Source organism: Lissotriton helveticus, chromosome 9, assembly GCF_964261635.1.
Source record: "Lissotriton helveticus chromosome 9, aLisHel1.1, whole genome shotgun sequence".
Lineage (NCBI taxonomy): Eukaryota > Metazoa > Chordata > Amphibia > Caudata > Salamandridae > Lissotriton > Lissotriton helveticus.
In genome coordinates, this window is record NC_136070.1 from 927221968 (window position 1) to 927239999 (window position 18032).

General features: G+C 43.8%; 1 protein-coding gene across 1 annotated transcript; it reads right to left on the bottom strand.

Annotated features, from left to right (window-relative positions):
• Window positions 1–4219: 4219 nt before the first annotated feature.
• LOC144782018 (uncharacterized) lies at window positions 4220–12720 on the bottom strand. The gene is made up of 2 exons (XM_078661131.1): window positions 12298–12720; window positions 4220–6586 (listed from the first exon to the last, which is right to left on the bottom strand). The coding sequence occupies exon 2, from the start codon at window positions 6019–6021 to the stop codon at window positions 4528–4530; it is 1494 nt and encodes a 497-aa protein (XP_078517257.1). The 5' UTR covers window positions 6022–6586; window positions 12298–12720; the 3' UTR covers window positions 4220–4527.
• Between the last annotated feature and the right edge of the window lie 5312 nt (window positions 12721–18032).

Here is an 18032-nt window from a genome sequence, read left to right on the forward strand (position 1 = left end):
ATTTATGGCGTTTGCAGTTTCTATGTATGCTGCACAATGCAGCACACATAGAAAGAGCAAAAATAAAGAGGGATTAAAAATTCTCCTCGTTTAGCCATGTTAAGACCAGGTTTTCCCTGGTCTTAATTTTGGAGCTGGCCCATATTTACTCCACCCTTGTAAATATGGAGCAGCATCAAAATCAATGGGTATTGCGGCAGAACGCCCCCTGCAACACCCATTTCCCACCCCTTTCATGCTCAGTATAGAGCGAAATGGTGCCTTATTTACAAGACGGCGTCAGGTTAGACCAGCACCATGTGACTCTTGGTAATAGCTAGCTTAATCTTACCGACGGCCCCCAGAGCCGGACACCTCTCTGGAGGTAGCTGTGCACTTTACAAATGCTGGTATTTCATTTTATTTCATCTTAAGTAGGTTAAGCTCCTCATTGTGAATAAAGTGAAGCCCCCAGCCAGGGTCCGTGCAAGTAAGATCGTGAGGGGGCGTGTGGGGATTTCGACATACAACAATGAGAGAAAAAATTATTATTTATTTAATTTTCACTCATCGATGTTTGCTGCCACCGCCTCACCGCTCTTACCTGCACTGCCATGGCTGGAAGCCCCTATCGCCATAGGAACGTCTTCAAAAGTGGCGTTCTTGTGGTGATAGGGGCTTGTAATGATGCCCCAAAGTTCAATGTGTAAACCTGTTTTAGATGCTGCTGAAATATGCCAGATTTGTGCTAATTGGGGAAGCTGAACCAGACGACCTCTGATTTTCAAACAGGCCAGTGTCTGTTATTATGTCAGTAGGCTGTTCATGTGTTTGTTGACTGGTCAATGTCCTAAGGCTTTTGCACAGGATTACCAGAGGTTCCCATTAACCACAGATCACTGAGTTTGCTTCAGATGGTTGAGTTATCCTGTAAGTAACAGAAACTCCCAAGATGTCAGTGCCGCTTCAGTATTTGAAGAACCATAACAAAAGTAGTTTCCAGATTGTCCCAGAACGATGAGCACCCTGACCAGGCCAATTTCTACAATAACCAGTTATGTTAAGCACCAGAGCCAGTCCACTTTGCACACTACCACAGGATGTTAAGCACCAAAGCAAAACAAGTTGAACAAAATTACATTATGTACAGCATCTTAGTGAAGTCAGGAGCCACAGTGGTCTATCATGTAAGTATCATAGCCAAGATCGATGTCTCATGGAAACCTGTGTCTCACTTGGAAACCTCTACAGCGTTTAAACCGCCATTGGTGGCTTAAGTGCTTTATTTTATTTATTTATTTGCAATTTGTATTGCGCAAACTAAACCCGAAGGTGTCAAGGCGCCTATCAAAACAGATCAGAACGTTTGCAGAGCACCACTACAGGTATGCACGTGTGAAAAGGTGGGTCTTCAGAGCAGATCTAAAAGCTTGTAGAGTGGGGCGGGACCTTACTTCCAAAGGGAGAGCATTCCACCATTTGGGGGCCAGATTAGAAAAGGCCTTGCCTCCCCATCTTGTTTTCCTAACACGCGGCACAGAAAGAAGAAGCTTATGTGTGGAACAGAGATTCCTGCCAGGGTTGTACTGAGAAAGGATCAATCCAATACCTGTAGGGCTGGTTTTGGCTAAGGCCTTGTACACCATACACATGGATTTAAAAAGGATACGATCCTCAACGGGGAGCCAGTGGAGCTGCTTCCGGGCTTCAGTGGCAGAGGCACGTTTGGGTAAGTCGAGAACAAATCTCGCAGCCGCGTTCTTTAAAGATTTTAAAGTTAGATACATAATAATGGGTTCACTTGGGAAAAGAAAAGTAATTTTTTCACACATAGGCAAATAGGGTCTAAATAAATATTGTTTGAGCTCCTGAGGAAGGACAGCAAGACCAAAATGTATTGCACTGCACAGTCACATACTATGAATTATACATATTGTTGATTCTGGACCAAACACAATGGGGAATAACACTAAGGGCCTCAATACGAGTACAGCAGTCCACAGGACCGCTGTACTCATAGTGGCGATCTGACCCTCACCACGCCAGCGGTCTGCCCACCGTATTATGAGTGATGTGGTCAGACCGCCACAGGACCGCTGCATCTGCTGGGATCCAGAATCCGGCGGCAGTGGTGCAGCGGTCAGTAGCACAAATATGCTGGTGGTGCTGCTGCCGCCAAGCATATTCGGAATTGCCTGTCCACCGCTCCTTTTATGGCAGTGAGCCTGCCATGAAAAGGGTGGCACAGAGGCACCTAAGGGAGCCCTAACAGGGCCCTCTGCCACTCCTGGGCCTAGGGTGCATGCAGGGGGGGCAGATGTTGTGGAACTGCATCCCCGTTCCTGCACGGTGTGGCATGCAAGACATGGTGCATGCCACATGCAGGAACATGCTGCAAGCACTGTCACGGCGGCAGTCTGTATGTTAGGCTCTCCTATGAGCCTAACAGACCACTGCTGTGAGACTGCCACAGCACCGCCACCACACACTGGATTACACTCGTAATCCAGCAGGCAGGCGCACTACGGGCTTGGCGGTGCTCCTGTCGGTGCGGCAATGGTAGGCTGACAGGAGGACCACCAAACTCGTAATCAGGCCCTAAGCATATGGATATAATGAAATACATTTCAAACAGAGTTTAAAATCTGCAGATTTCACTGCTGCCAGTGCGTGGTTCCACCTCAGAGCGCGCAAGCACCTTCGACCCATTTTTAAGTTGTCTTAGATTTAACTGGATGTCTTTAGGTTCTAGCACCTAACACTGCTTAATAGCTCATAATATGCATTGAATACACACGTGTGTTAGCTGATCCAGTATAAATGAGACCAAAAAGACAAGCTAAAAAGGTTCTAGTAGATTATTGGGCCGTGATATGACTTCAAGCAGTCCCATGCACAAAAATGTATAGGAAGCAATAAATATAGACGAAGTCAGTCCTATATTCAGAGCGACATGTCCAGCCGGACAGAGGTCTTCAATTTTTTACTCAATTGAAAGTTATGCAGACAAAAGATACCTTCAACAAATCATCAGTGTGGGGCACAAGCCTGTACCCAGACACAATCAGATCAGTACAAAAGGTTTACAAGAGACAAAGCAGGGCTTGTAAGGCAAAAGCAGCGATTTCTGTGGTTATCCGAATATACAGAAACATCAGGCAAGCACCATTACATATACATAACATATAAATCACGTTTTGTATAAGGTGCACAACAGGTCGACGGCGTTTCGGTCCCACTACTTAATCATGGGGACCATCATCAGGACATTTAGTAAATGCCTTAAGGTAGAAAGCCTCTAATGCCGAGGGGGAGGTGCCCCGGTATGCTCGTGCTACGAGCAAGGTGAAAGGAATGCCTAGGAGAAGGCGGAGCTACCCAGAATCAGGAGCTTTCTATCTATCGCGCCACAATGGGGTCGATGTGCGGTGCCGGATCAGTCGGCTTGCTGGATGTACCTCCAGCAAGCCGACTGATCCGGCACCTCCTCGGCACCGCGCATCGACCCCATTGTGGCGCGATAGATAGAAAGCTCCTGATTCTGGGTAGCTCCGAACTAATTTACACTCCTCAAAGTCCAAGGTTCACTTAAAAAGACAACCAGCTATCCAGCGATCAGTGTCAGGGACAAAGGAATAGGTTCAGGGAGAGAGCAGCCCAGACTCCAGATGGCTCATACTCAACTATTCAACCAAGGGGATTTCTGGTGCTGGGTTTTGGGCAGCCACGTTACATTCTATGAGGTACAAAAGGTCCCTTAATTCATGAAGAGCTGGTCATGGTTGGAATCTGTGGGTAATAGAGACACCCACATTAACCCAGGCCCCCACCATATATGTAGGGCCTCTCCCTACCCCCGGCCCACCACCTGCCACTTTGTTCCCTTGGAGCTCGCACCCCCCACAGCACAGGGGCTGAGTGGCTAATGGTATGCCACTGCCCCCCACTGATGAGTTCAGGCCTCAGCAAGGCCCAAAGGTACCGAAAGGGTTCGCCCTTCTGTGTACAAAGTCCTTAGACTTACAAATGAAGTTGGCAAGGAAACTGGAAATACAAAAACATAGTTTAATAAACCTTTAAAGGTGGTGATACAACCTCCACAACACTTCTACAGTATTGTACAGAGTAGCACACTGAATACAAGCACATGGCCCCTTTTATACACAGTGGAAGGGGTTCAGCTTACAGCTTAGACAGAGGTTACAACCACGTAAGGACATTTCCAAATATATCAGTGGGTGGAGCTAACAGTATTTCTAGAACATGGGAGGGCTATGCTAATAAGGAACAACTGTTACTTCTGCTGAGCATGCGCTACACTCTCAAGAAGGACTAATAATAACTGTTGCTAGGTAGAATCCACAGTGTAACTGGCAGAGAGGTAGGACAATCAGAACATTGAGCACATGGCAATGTAGGGCATGAAAAATGGCGGACTCGAAATACAAAATGGAACCCCTATACTAGATATTTGGACTGATGCATTATGGCTTCAGCTAATGCTTAATAATACCGTTGTTTTATTTACAACAGACGACCCTTTCAGCGTTAGCTGAAGCCATTCCATTTCATAGGGTAGTCATCAAACTCATCTTGAATATCAATGCTCATAATGTTAGAAATCTCTTTAGTTAGACTCTTTTGATAAGCAGCTTCGGAAACAGCTTTCTTATTGGGTATACAAGAGGTAATGCAAAGAGAACATATCATAGGACCACATTGAATACACATACAGCAAGTAAAAAGAATTACTACTATTATACAAAGGCCAGTGAGGATCTTCCAACCCCATGTAGTAAATAAGGTCCAAAACCAACTAGAGAAGGTCCATGTACCATTATCTACATGTATGTCAGCAGCTATTTTATGCAGTTTATTTATGGCATTATAAACAGAAGGCGAGTTGTCTGGGATGAAGACACAACAGCTACTTCCAATAAGTCTACAAGCTCCTCCTTTTTCTGCTAATATGACATCTAACACCATTCTGTTTTGCAGGGCAACAATTCTAGTAATTTGCAACTCTTCAGTTACGTTTCCTAGTGCTGCAGCAGTTTGGTTGGTCACTGCCTCTACAACTCTAGTTAATCTTCTTATCTTTCTACTGTTTAGGGCAGCTCCAACAAAAAAGAATAACCCTAGGTTAAAATCTACATATTGCTGCAAACTAGTGTCGGTCTGGTCCACATCATCGATAGATAAAGTACGTTTGTATCTATTCACAGTGGCATTATTCAACAATTTCAAGTCTTTATGATAAGTGGCAGGTGCTAAAAACACTGGTGGTAATAAAAACGATACATAGCATACTCCTGACCAGCCAGCTGGTAATCGATAATATCCTCTATTACCGCATACAAAATATGTATTATGGGATGCTAAAAATGTGCTATTATTCAGACCATCTATATTTAAGACTTTAATACAATCACTAACACCTACAGGGATGTTCCCAACACTTTGTACGCATAAGTCCGCTTGTGCTTGTGCAACTGAGATCACAAATTTTTCACTTTCGACAGTGTCTCTAGTGTTCGTAAAAATGTAGGGAGTAGACTCATTGTCCGGTCGATATTCTTCCCACTCCCATATTGTTCCATTGGCTTGTGGATAGCCTTCTTTATTCTGGTGACATTCTTTGTTTAGTCTAAAAAGTAATCTTCCAACAGCAGGCTTTCTTGTGGCAAATAGAAGAGTATACCAGGCACGACAAGAACCATTATGAGAGAAAGGGAGAGGTATAAACGGTGTTCCCCCCTTCTTCTGGTGCGCTGGCATCATACCACATATCCAGCAATTTGTTTCATTTGTAGCAGTGTGGGTATGATGTAGCATCTGAATGAAGGTGTTATTTACAAAGGACAAGCGGTGTTTTGATTCCTGATAGGGGAGCGTATAAAAGAAATGCTCCTCTGGCACCGGTGTAGAAACCACATATAGATCACGGGCAGGAATTACATCCTCAACAAACCACGTGATAATGGCAACAACTGCCACACTAGCAATAAATCCGAAGGCGCAGATCACTTTCTTTCTCTCCATGTTGAACAAATGTCTCGCAAATCTTCCTGAAACTAAAAAAAAGGCTGTCAGAACTCTTCCCCCAAGGCGGCTGTTGTTTTCTTCACCAACGGGCCAAGACGGGTGTCACTACTCTAATGCAAGGCTGATCCCCCCCCCTTGCCTCATCGGCTCTCCGTTGCACCAACCAAGAGGCCGTTCTGACAGCAGTCTAAACAGCAGAAAACTTCTTCCTGGGTCGAAGGTTGTATTTTCTTACTCCAGAAGTCGTCGGGTCCGGGAAGAACTCCTCTTGCTCATCAGGTACCACAGCAGGGCCTTTCTCTGTAGTCAGGATTTCTCGATGGTCAGTCAACACGGCAGGCTCCACCAATCCGGGTTGCACTCTGCGACAATGAAGGGAGTGAATCCAGTTCTTCCGGTTGGTCACTCGGACGGCCGTTCTTGTTGCGAGCAGAACCTGCTCGGGACCGCACCATCGGGGCTCCAGGCCACTCGTCCTCTCGAACGCCTTGATGAGGACGAAGTCACCGGGTCGGAGACTATGACCCTCACCTGTGGACCGGTCAGGGAGTGCTTCTCGAACCTGTTGATGAATAGAAACCAAGTTATCAGTTAATTGTGCCAGATAGTCATTCATCAATACACAAGGTACATCATATACGGAACTTGGTTTAGGCACTCCCCAAATATTCATGGGACGACCAAACACCACTTCATACGGTGTAAGGCCGGTTCGGGAGTGTGGTACTGATCTTATTGACAACAATGCCAAAGGCAAAGCGTCGGGCCAAGTCAGAGAAGTGGAAGCCTGGATCTTTGCTAGTTTAAGCTTCAGTGTTCCATTGTAGCGTTCCACCAAGCCAGCCGACTGTGGATGGAACACTGCATGAAACTTCTGTTTTATCCCCAGACCTCTCAGAACGTACTTGATAACGTCTGCTATAAAATGAGGCCCGTTATCACTCCATAATAGTCTACAAACACCATACCTAGGGAAAAACTCCTTAAGTAGCACCTTTGCTGTAGTCATTGCAGTATTGTCCTTAGTAGGGTAGGCTTCAATCCATTTACTGAAAGCACACACCACTACCAAGACGTACTTTAGATTATTACAGCGTTCAAGTTGGATATAGTCCATTTGCAGGACTTCAAAGGGTGCAGTAGGTATTTCAAATCCTCCTGCTGGAGTCCGTGTTCCTTTCCCTGGGTTGTATTTAAGACAGATCATACAGGTCTGTACCACTCTCTTGGCCGTGCTAGCAATCTCTGGATGCTCCCAAACTTGCGCAAGCAATTTCACAATCGCTGAAGCTCCAACATGTGCTAGCCCATGTGCCATTTGAACCATAGGTTGGACAAAAGCTGTGGGCAACTTCCACCTATCCATTTGTTTGTTGCGCCAACAACCTTCATCATCCAGTTCTCCATTTTCAGACCATTGCTCTCGTTCTTTATCAGAAGCAACTCTCTGTATTTCCCTCACTTCTTTCCTAGCATCATGCCATCGTTCTGCTTGTGACTTCACAACATACATTGAAGTGGAGTCAGGTCTCATTGCAGTTTCTCGTGCTACTTGGTCAGCGAAAGCATTTCCTTGCCCTACTTTGTCAATAACTTTCTTATGTGCACTGCATTTCACTATAGCTATCTTCTTAGGAAATGTCAGGGCAGTCAAAAGATTGTGCACCAATTCTCCATACATAATTTGTGTTCCGTGTGATGTCAGAAAACCTCTTTCCTTCCAGAGCAGGCCAAAGTCGTGCGCTACTCCGAAAGCATAGCGGCTATCTGTATAAATATTCACACACAACTCTGCACTAAGCTCACATGCTCGTGTCAATGCTATCAACTCCGCTGCCTGGGCTGATTTCTGTGGAATGCGTGCTGTTTCCACGATAGTATACAAAGTAGTGATGGCATATGCTGCCGAAGTCGTACCATCCGGTAGCTTCAGGCAGGAGCCATCCACCCATAATTCTCCATCTACATCTGAAAAAGGCGTATCCTGGAGATCGATACGACCCTTTGTCTGTTCCTCAGTCACAAAAATACAATCATGTGCTTCTTGTGCCTCAGGCTGAGTCGTCAGGAATGGTAACAATGTTGCTGGATTTAACGTAGCACATCTCCTCAATGTGATATGGGGAGCCAGCAACGTTAGTTCATATCCGGTCAGACGGGCACTTGTTAAATGCTGCGTCTTTGTTTGATTCAAAAGGGCGTCAACAGCATGGGGAACCAACACTAACAGCTTGTGAGATAACACTATTCCCTCACTCTGACGTATTGACACAGCTGTCGCTGCGACCGAACGAAAACACCCCGGCAATGCCCGAGCAACAGGATCGAGCAATGCCGAGAAATATGCACACGGACGCTGCCTGTCCCCGTGCATCTGTACTAACACAGATGACGCACATCCATCTCTCTCATGTACATATAATGTGAAAAGTTTCGTGTAATCAGGAGTGCCTAACACTGGTGCTGAACAAAGGGCCTGACGTAACTGTTGGAAAGCGTTTTCACATTCATCTGTCCAAGGAAGGGGAATTGGAGTGTCTTTTGTCAATAGCGCTAACAGTGGTTTGACTATATGTGAAAACCCCAGTATCCACTGCCTACAAAAGGACGTAAGACCCAAAAATGCTCGAACATCTTTCTGTGTAGAAGGTGTTGGTGTGTCCAGGATGGCTTGGATACGATCTGATGTAAGTGCACGCCCCTCCTTAGACAAAAGGTGGCCTAGGTAGGTCACCTTAGGTCTACAGAATTGCAATTTCTTCATAGATACCTTATGATTGTGAGAAGCCAAAAAGGAAAGCAAGGACAACGTACAAGTCTCACATTGCTCAGGGGTGTCAGCAGCCAACAAAATGTCATCGACATATTGAATAAGCACTACCCCCTCAAGCAAGACAAAGGAATCCAACTGTCTTTTCAATGCCTGACTGTAGATACTAGGGCTCTCAGTATAGCCCTGTGGAATTCTACAAAATCTATACGATCGATTATTCAAAGTGAAGCCGAAAAGGTAACGGCTATCAGGGTGAATAGGGATCGAAAAGAAGGCGTTCTTCAGGTCGACAACCGAGAATGTTGTCGCTGTTGGTGGAACTAAGGTAAGGAGTGTCGTGATGTCAGAAACAACAGGGTATTGGGGCACCACTATCTTGTTCACCTCCCGCAAATCAATAATAAATCGATATACCCTAGTATCAGTGTCTTTCTTCAAGATTGGTAAAATAGGACTGTTACAAACATTGTATGGGACTTCTTCCACCACCCCCACTCGGATGAGATCCTGCACAATCTGTATGAGCGCCTCCTCACCCTCCTGTGAAATCCTATATTGAGGCAGGCGTGGTAACACAGCTCCCTCCTTCACACTAATGTGAACCGGAGGAATGACCATCTGTCCCACATCAGTGTCTGAAGTAGCCCACAACGTGTGAGGTAAAGAGGCTAATGCAGCACTTTCAGCGACCATACACACTCTCTCTTTTGCAGGGTAATTGTCATTTAAAATCACGCGTACTCCTTCAGGGGAGCAGCGGATTGTGGCTCTAAAATGTTTCAGCATGTCTAGACCCACAATGTTGTCAGGCGTGTTTGAGGAAAGCAAGAATGGACATGGTGCTGTAAATTTGTCGACATGAAATGCAAGGGGTTGGGATAATGGGCTAAGAGAAGGTGTTCCATCGAACCCTACAGATGTGATCGTTAAGCCAGACAGGGGAGCCCTCGGAACCAATTGTTTAGACAAAGTGCTACGAGTAGCCCCTGTATCAACCAGAAACTGATCAGTAGAACCCAAAACATGTGCTGTAACATAAGGACCCCTCTGATCTACTGGTACTTCAACTGATTCCTCCCCCCATCCTACGCAATCCTATGCATATTGGGAATCATGACTTTCGGGGTGCACATAGTCAGACATCTGATACTGATTTCGTCTATCAAAGGTATTAGACCCTCCTTGTTGTTGCTCCCTAGATTTGAATCTAGCCCTATCATTTAGGTTACCTCGTGGGCCAGAAAACCCCCCACGATTTCTCCCAAAACCTCTACCCCGTCCCATAGCCCTGTGTTCTCGCGCTAAAGGACACTCATTGGCCCAGTGGCCTCGTTGCTTACAATATGCACATTGATCTTTAGCCAAGTCTGTGCGGTTATATGTAGAATCATAAAAACCCCGACCACCTCTATTATTTCCTCTCTGGGGTGGTCCATACACTTGTGCTAACATAACTTTTGTTTTCAAATCCTTAGATTTCTTATCTTCATTACTTTTTGCTTCTAGTTCCTGACGCTCGTAATACTGAGCCATTTTCAGGAGGGATGCCGGAGTCGAAGTCGTCCAGGAGCTTTCACTCGCTTTCAACCGAGCTGCTACTCCTGGTAATAAATTCGAAACATATTTGTCTACAAACAGATGTCGACCCGTGTCATCCGTCAGAGACTGACCACTGAAATCGTGAAAAGTTTCTTCAAATCGCGTAAAGAAGTCAGAAACTGATTCATCTGTCTTTTGCTTGCAAGATGCTAACATAGTCCAGTCAATCTTTTTAGGGGGAATAATCGTCTTTAATTTAATCAAAATAGCAGCAGGGAGGTCTAGAATGAGCTGGGGTGGTTTCTGCGCAGGTTTCCTAGCTCTGTCCTCCTCCTCAATGTCTTCCCATTTGGCTTTAAACGTCACTAAATCATCAATTTTCCGTACTGATCTCCACATGTCAGGGGGTAATATAAGACCAAAGAATAAATCAACGTCAGCTAATGTCATAGTACAAGAATTCAAAGCCCCCTCAACTTCCTCATAAAAGGCAGCAGGATTTTTCCGTGGGTCAGGTAACGCTTTCTTTAAGGCCATAACATCCGCTCTATTCCAAGGAGTATATACCCAATTATAGATAAAATACCCTCGGGCATCAGCTGAATCTTTATCTGAACTAGTACCCGCTCCTTTAGGAGGAACATACAAAGGCGCTGCCTCTCGCATACGTTTAACATGCACAATATCGACCTTATCTGAAGAAAAGATAGGTGATTGTTTCCCGTCGCCACTCAAACCCGTCTCTTTGTCGTCCACCGTCTTTTGTCGCTTTTCTTCTCGTAACCGAGACGCCTCATCCCGCAATACGAATAACCGTCGAACTGCATCAGCTGCCTGGGAAGGAGAAAAGAGACCTTTACGCAATTCTTTCTTATCTTGTATTATGTCATCAGGTTCAAGAACAGGAGAATATTTTCGAAAAGCCCCGACTACTTCATCAGAAAAGGTTTCAAGAAAATAAATTTTTTCCCTGTCCGGCCATTTTTCAAGAGACAACAATATTTCAGCAAGAGGAATTGTACCCTTAAGAATACGATAAGAAATTTGTCGGAGCTCCGCCATACGATCAGATGTTAGCTTAGACCGCGTGTCTACCTTATCTTTAAATGATCCAGAATCCTCATCTTCCCCTTTCGGAGCAGACGGGCCAGCATACGGAGGCGGAGAACGATCTAGAAATGAAAAATCATCATCAGAATTATTAAGGACAGGATAAAGAGGCCGACGAATGGGATATTGGCCAGATATCTGCAATCTACGTTCCTTTTCCCGTTTTTCTTCCGCGTCTTTTTGTTCACGTTGTCTCATTTCTTGCGCCTTCTCACGCACATTCTTCCTCTGCTCTTTCTCAATCAGCGCATGTTCACGTTTCTCACGCTCACGTACTTCTTTCACCCACATTCGCACACTCTCAAACATATCTTGTCTCGCTCGGCGCTTACACAGGCACTGTTCCACATACTCAATTTTGCGCACATCAAACGAACCATACAAAGGCCATCTCAACTCAGGATCCTTCTTGGTATACTTCCTCCACAATGTGCTGTACATTATAGGGGAAAGACCAAACTTAATGTACATATCCCTATTCGGCGTCCCTTCTGGGGGAGCCGGCTGCGATTCTTCAAGACTTAACCGGTTTCCACAGCAGCACCACTTACGTAGTGCGCTAAAAGTAGACATGCTAGAAATAGTGCGAAATACGCAATATTATACAGAAAAATGGCACTTAATCGTTGCGCCGCTCACAACCATATGTTGGAGAAAAATCTCCACATTGCCTACCTATATGTGTTGCAACGCATATATACCCATATTCATAATCATAATATGATCGATCATCCAAACATCTCCATATCCATATCCATATCCATAAGCCACAGCAAGCGTATCCTAAAACTGCCTTGCTAATCACTGGCTACCATAAACACTCACAGTAATTACCATACATTGGTCCTTACCAAGCACGAGCGTCCAGATTCCACTTGCCAAGTTCCACAATTTGCTCAAACAGCTTATCCACAGCAAACCGACAGAAGAGGTCTCAGTCGAAGACCGGCGCCACCCAGATGGTCAGATCGGAAGGAAGGAAGAAATACCTCAGGATGCCAGGACTAAAGACGCCGCTGGCAGTGATCACTTCCCCGGCAGAGTTCCACTCCTTCGTCACGACCAGTCCTTCGAGCCTCCGAGTCGCCGATGAGCCCCACGTGACGGGCGCCAATTGATGAGTTCAGGCCTCAGCAAGGCCCAAAGGTACCGAAAGGGTTCGCCCTTCTGTGTACAAAGTCCTTAGACTTACAAATGAAGTTGGCAAGGAAACTGGAAATACAAAAACATAGTTTAATAAACCTTTAAAGGTGGTGATACAACCTCCACAACACTTCTACAGTATTGTACAGAGTAGCACACTGAATACAAGCACATGGCCCCTTTTATACACAGTGGAAGGGGTTCAGCTTACAGCTTAGACAGAGGTTACAACCACGTAAGGACATTTCCAAATATATCAGTGGGTGGAGCTAACAGTATTTCTAGAACATGGGAGGGCTATGCTAATAAGGAACAACTGTTACTTCTGCTGAGCATGCGCTACACTCTCAAGAAGGACTAATAATAACTGTTGCTAGGTAGAATCCACAGTGTAACTGGCAGAGAGGTAGGACAATCAGAACATTGAGCACATGGCAATGTAGGGCATGAAAAATGGCGGACTCGAAATACAAAATGGAACCCCTATACTAGATATTTGGACTGATGCATTATGGCTTCAGCTAATGCTTAATTATACCGTTGTTTTATTTACAACACCACTGGAAACACTATCTCCCACTAACAGCTGCTAAATTGATATTTAAGATAAGACTAAAGTCAAAGATTTGAAATTAAAGATCTCTGGAACATAGGGGTAGACAGATGGTTCAAATGTTTCCGGGAAGACAGCGTTCAGCAATTCATCAGTACATGAGCATATGGTCAAGGCTGAAAGCAACCATGCTCCCAATGTGTCTTTTTCAAGTTGGGTACGAGAACCCACAGTGCCAATGGCGGCATCGACTTAGTTAGGACAATCCAGAATCACCAAGTTTGCAGTCTGGAAATGTTTGCTGCAGGTCATTAGCCCTCTTCAAACCAATGGGATGTCCTCCATTAAGCCTTTTCTACAGTTCCAGGGGCTGTCATTGGCTACTGCCTGATAACCGTGGACAGTACTGTTCTTCGTTCGAAATTAAAATTGGATTTAAAACATCATATTAATAAGTGTCATATGAACAAATAGTACAGTGTAAAAGTGGTTTGGAAAAAATTAGCTGCAAAATAAAACAACATGGTAAAGATGGACACTTCATTCAACGTAGGTAATGTGGGCATGCACATAAGAAATGGAAGGGGTCAGTCATGCTATGACCAGGAGCACAAACGTTATGCTGGGCAGGGGGAGCAGAAAAGTAACATCCAGGAACTCCTCGCCCTGTGAAGAAAAAACACAACCACAGCAGGACAGTAGAGAGTTGCCAGCGGTAGGCCAGTAGGAGTGGAGAAAGTAGATGGGGTGGAGGCGCCAGGCGACCTTATGTGTGCTGACAACATACAAATTCACTATCTGTTGTATAGTAGGCATGATTATCTAAGCAAGGCCAGATAATCAAAACAGGACCAGTCTGTGATGTGTGTACCAGGTGTTCCACTGCATGAAGGTAAGCTCCTTGAGCATGAATGGCACTAGGGTTGGGCATAACTGACGTCATTTAGTATAGATTGATCACATAGAATTACCTAACAAATCCACAAGATTACACATAATTACGCAAGAAGAGTAATTCTGCGTTTAGAGCTATTTCTTAACAAAAAAAGACCACCTTGTATCCAAAATTTTCATGAGAATGCCTTTGGTTCTTAACTATTGAACGAGCTGTTTCATATTCTTTTTTAGTGGACCAAGTTGCAGCACAATATAAGCAACACAAAGCTGAGTGTTACGAGCTGAATGAACAAACAGGGAGAATTTTAGCTCAGAGGATCAGACAAAAAGCTATGCTAAATGATATAACTAAAATCACTGATTTAGATGGAGTATCCCAAGAGTCCAAGGCTGGAATCCTGAAGGCTTTCAGTGGCTTCTACAAACTGTTATATAATAAATCTGGGGATGAAACCGATGAAGATAAGGATCCATCCGAATATCTGAGAGAAATCGGTAATGTACCTATTACTGAGGGGGATTCGATGCTCCTTACTGCCCCTATCACTTGGGAGGAGATTGAAACAGCCATCCTTAACTTAGCTCCTGGGAAAGCTATGGGGCCCGACCAAATCCCCCTCGAATTTTACCGGACTTTTAGGAACATATTAAAACCTGAGCTACTTAAGATTTTCCAGCAAGCATTCCAAGGGCACCCACCTGCCTCGTGGTCTCTTGCTACTATTATAGTATTTAAAAAGAAAGGCAAGGATTGTACTGAACTAGGGTCGTATCGGCCTATATCTCTTATCACATCTGATAGTAAAATCTTTTCCAAAATACTTGCCAACAGACTTTATGATATGATGCCCATGCTGGTTTACAAGATTCAACACGGATTTATTAAAAAGAGGGACACTACGGATCATGTAAGACGCATCATTACCCTATTAGATTGGGCGCAGGCCACGGGATCCCCAGTCGGTGTTATCCTGTTGGACGCGGAAAAAGCGTTTGACAGTGTCGACTGGGGGTTCCTGTGGTCTGTCCTAGCATGGAAGGGACTTCCTAATGAGTATATTTTAGTAATTCAGGCGTTATATCATGATTCGAAGGCAGTAATCCGGATAGGTACTGAAATGTCTTGTCCGCTCCCGATCACCAGGGGGACAAGGCAGGGTTGTCCTTGCTCCCCCCTGCTGTTCGCTTTATATATCGAACCTTACCTGAATAAGATTGCAACGGAAGTGGGAATTCCTCCAGTGATACTACATCAAGTAGAACATAACATTTTTGCATACGCTGATGACGTTGCAGTTGTAACCCCCGATGTATGCTTATCTCTCCCCAAGATTATAGAACTTGCTCAGGAATTTGGCGAGCTATCGGGATATAAACTCAACATATCTAAAACCCAGTAAATTCATTCATCTACAGGCAGACCCGAGGGTGTTGTATTTACTCCTACCGCTTCATATCTTGGTGTTACGATCTCTTCAACTGTCGATGATATCGTAGGGCTCAACACAGATTCTCTATTATTATCTACCAACAGGACCTTAGAGAGAATAAATAATTTGCACTTATCTCTTTGTGGCCGCACTAACGTAGTTAAAATGCTTATATTACCGAAATTTCTTTATTTATTTCGTACTATTCCTCTTTTGTTTTCTTCATTCTTTTTCAATAAACTAGATCGAAGTATTTCTAGGTTCTTATGGGGTTATCGGAGAGCCAGAAGATCCCTCAAATGGTGTATCCTTCCAAAACTAAGGGGCGGTCTGGGGATTCCAAGTTTCAGAATATAATATTGGGCAGTTACATTAAGACTAATGGGTCCGTTAATGTTTCAAGACTTTAGCCTAGAAGATGCCATGATACCATCAATTTATGAAATGTTACTTGGAGCGGAAGCTCGACAATGTTTGTTTAGGATAATAGAACCTTGCTATTATAAAAAAACTAAATTTAAAATTATGATGGCTGCATTTCAGACCTGGAAACAAATTAATAAAAAATTCAATTTTTTGTCTAATTTGAATTATTATACACCTTTCTTAAAGAATCCTCTACTGCCCGAGATTTTTAATGACCATGTTATGTATAGATGGATCGACTCAAAAATAAACTCACTTGGTATATTATACCGCGATGGGCAACTTATTTCATATTATGATTTACAGAGGGAATTTGGCCATAATAGAGGTGATTTTTTCAAATATTTACAGATCCGCAGCTTTTTAGAGTCAAAGAATCTAACCGATACCGAAGCTATGAATAAAATAGATTTATTGGAAAGCTGCCGGAAAAAAAAATAGAATTGGTGTAATTTATCAAATGATGTTAGAAAGAATTCAAGATAATTTAGATATATATACAGACAAATGGCAAAGATGTTTTGGTATTGAAAATGTCGACTTACCTAGATCTTTAGAAGTTTGCAGCAATGTTATTTTTAATGGATCACTCAAAAGTCAGCATTTCATGTCCACATTTGACTTATATTACACCCCATCCAAACTAATGAAATGGAATGCACAGAAGGGTACCAACTGTAGTCGTTGTGGACATCCTGCTGCAGATTCAAGTCATATGTTTTTCTGTTGTCCGAAATTAATTCAATTTGTCACACAAGTGCAAGGTTTTCTAAATAATATCTTGGATTCAACCGTTGTTTTAACAGCCGAACTTGTGATACTTGGAATCCAATCTGATCAAATTGGCAACAAGACGGCTGCAGAAGAAGGATTTTTATTTATTGCCATGTCATCTTATCGAAACTGCATAACTTCTCGCTGGCTAGATACTGATCCACCGGTATTCCATCAGTGGCTATTTAAATTGTTAAATATATATCAGTTGGAAAATGCTGTGTACAAACTTAAGGGTCAGAAAAAAAAGGCATTCGGCCAAAAACTATGGCTACCAATTACTAATTGGATACAATAGTTTCTCATTTCTCCTTTTTTTGAACTTTTTTTTATTATTATATCTGTCTTTTGCTTTTTCGATGTATCATGGCAATGTATTATTTGTAGTTATTTTTGATATTTTATGTGTTACTGTGCAATTTTTCACTGCCAATAAATCAATAAAAAAAAATAAAAAAAGAGAATGCCTTTTGTTCTAATAAATAGAGCTAAATGCAGAAGAACACAAATAGTGAGCGGCCACTCGCAGTCACTAAATTTGTTCTTGCAGTAGGAATATTTCTACTAAATTACTCTTACTTGCACAAGCAGGAGTAATAGCGTTATTATCGGTAATTCTGCATCGAAGAGTAAAACAGAATCACTGAAATTACTCGGATTACTCAGGGTAATTAACATTACGCCAGAACCTAAATGGTACCAAGGCCAATATCCTAGCAACCAGGCTTCATTTTCAAAGCCTTCCTCCTTTCTGTCCCTAGGTCAACCCCGTGATACATAATGTAAACAAGCACCTCTCTCTTCTTTGGAAAATCCTCCAGTTTGTCTGCACCTAGCATGTCTTAATTACTATAGCATCATTCACACCAGCTTCCTAAAAAAGCTAACTGCCATGCTCCGAAGACTTCAGTAGCATACAGGCTACCTTTGCCTTAATTGCCATAAGTGTATCTACATTAAACCAGCCATTAAAGCACCCCATTGGCTCCCTATCGCTGCCAATATCCAATGTAAGTCTTTTGCATTGTCCATAAAACAAACCCTGGCAAAGGCCTAGCATACGACGGACAGATGATGGACGGAAGGAAGAGCAAATCAAATATTCACCCCCAGTCAATAGAGCTGGGTTAAATCCATTGTTCTTTTGCTCACCATGCTACCCCAGTTTAGACCCAGCCATATGCAAATCAGTCTTGACCCTGTGCCTCATAGGAACAGTCCAGCCCAAACTGCCAAGCCAAGTCCGCCCTGGACCGGAAACAAGCATCCTGAGACCGGTTTCAGGGCATCATCCCACATCAGCCAGGCTAGCTTGAATCCAGTGGTGCAGTGAGCTCGGGACCCACGTCTGGGCATACCCAGT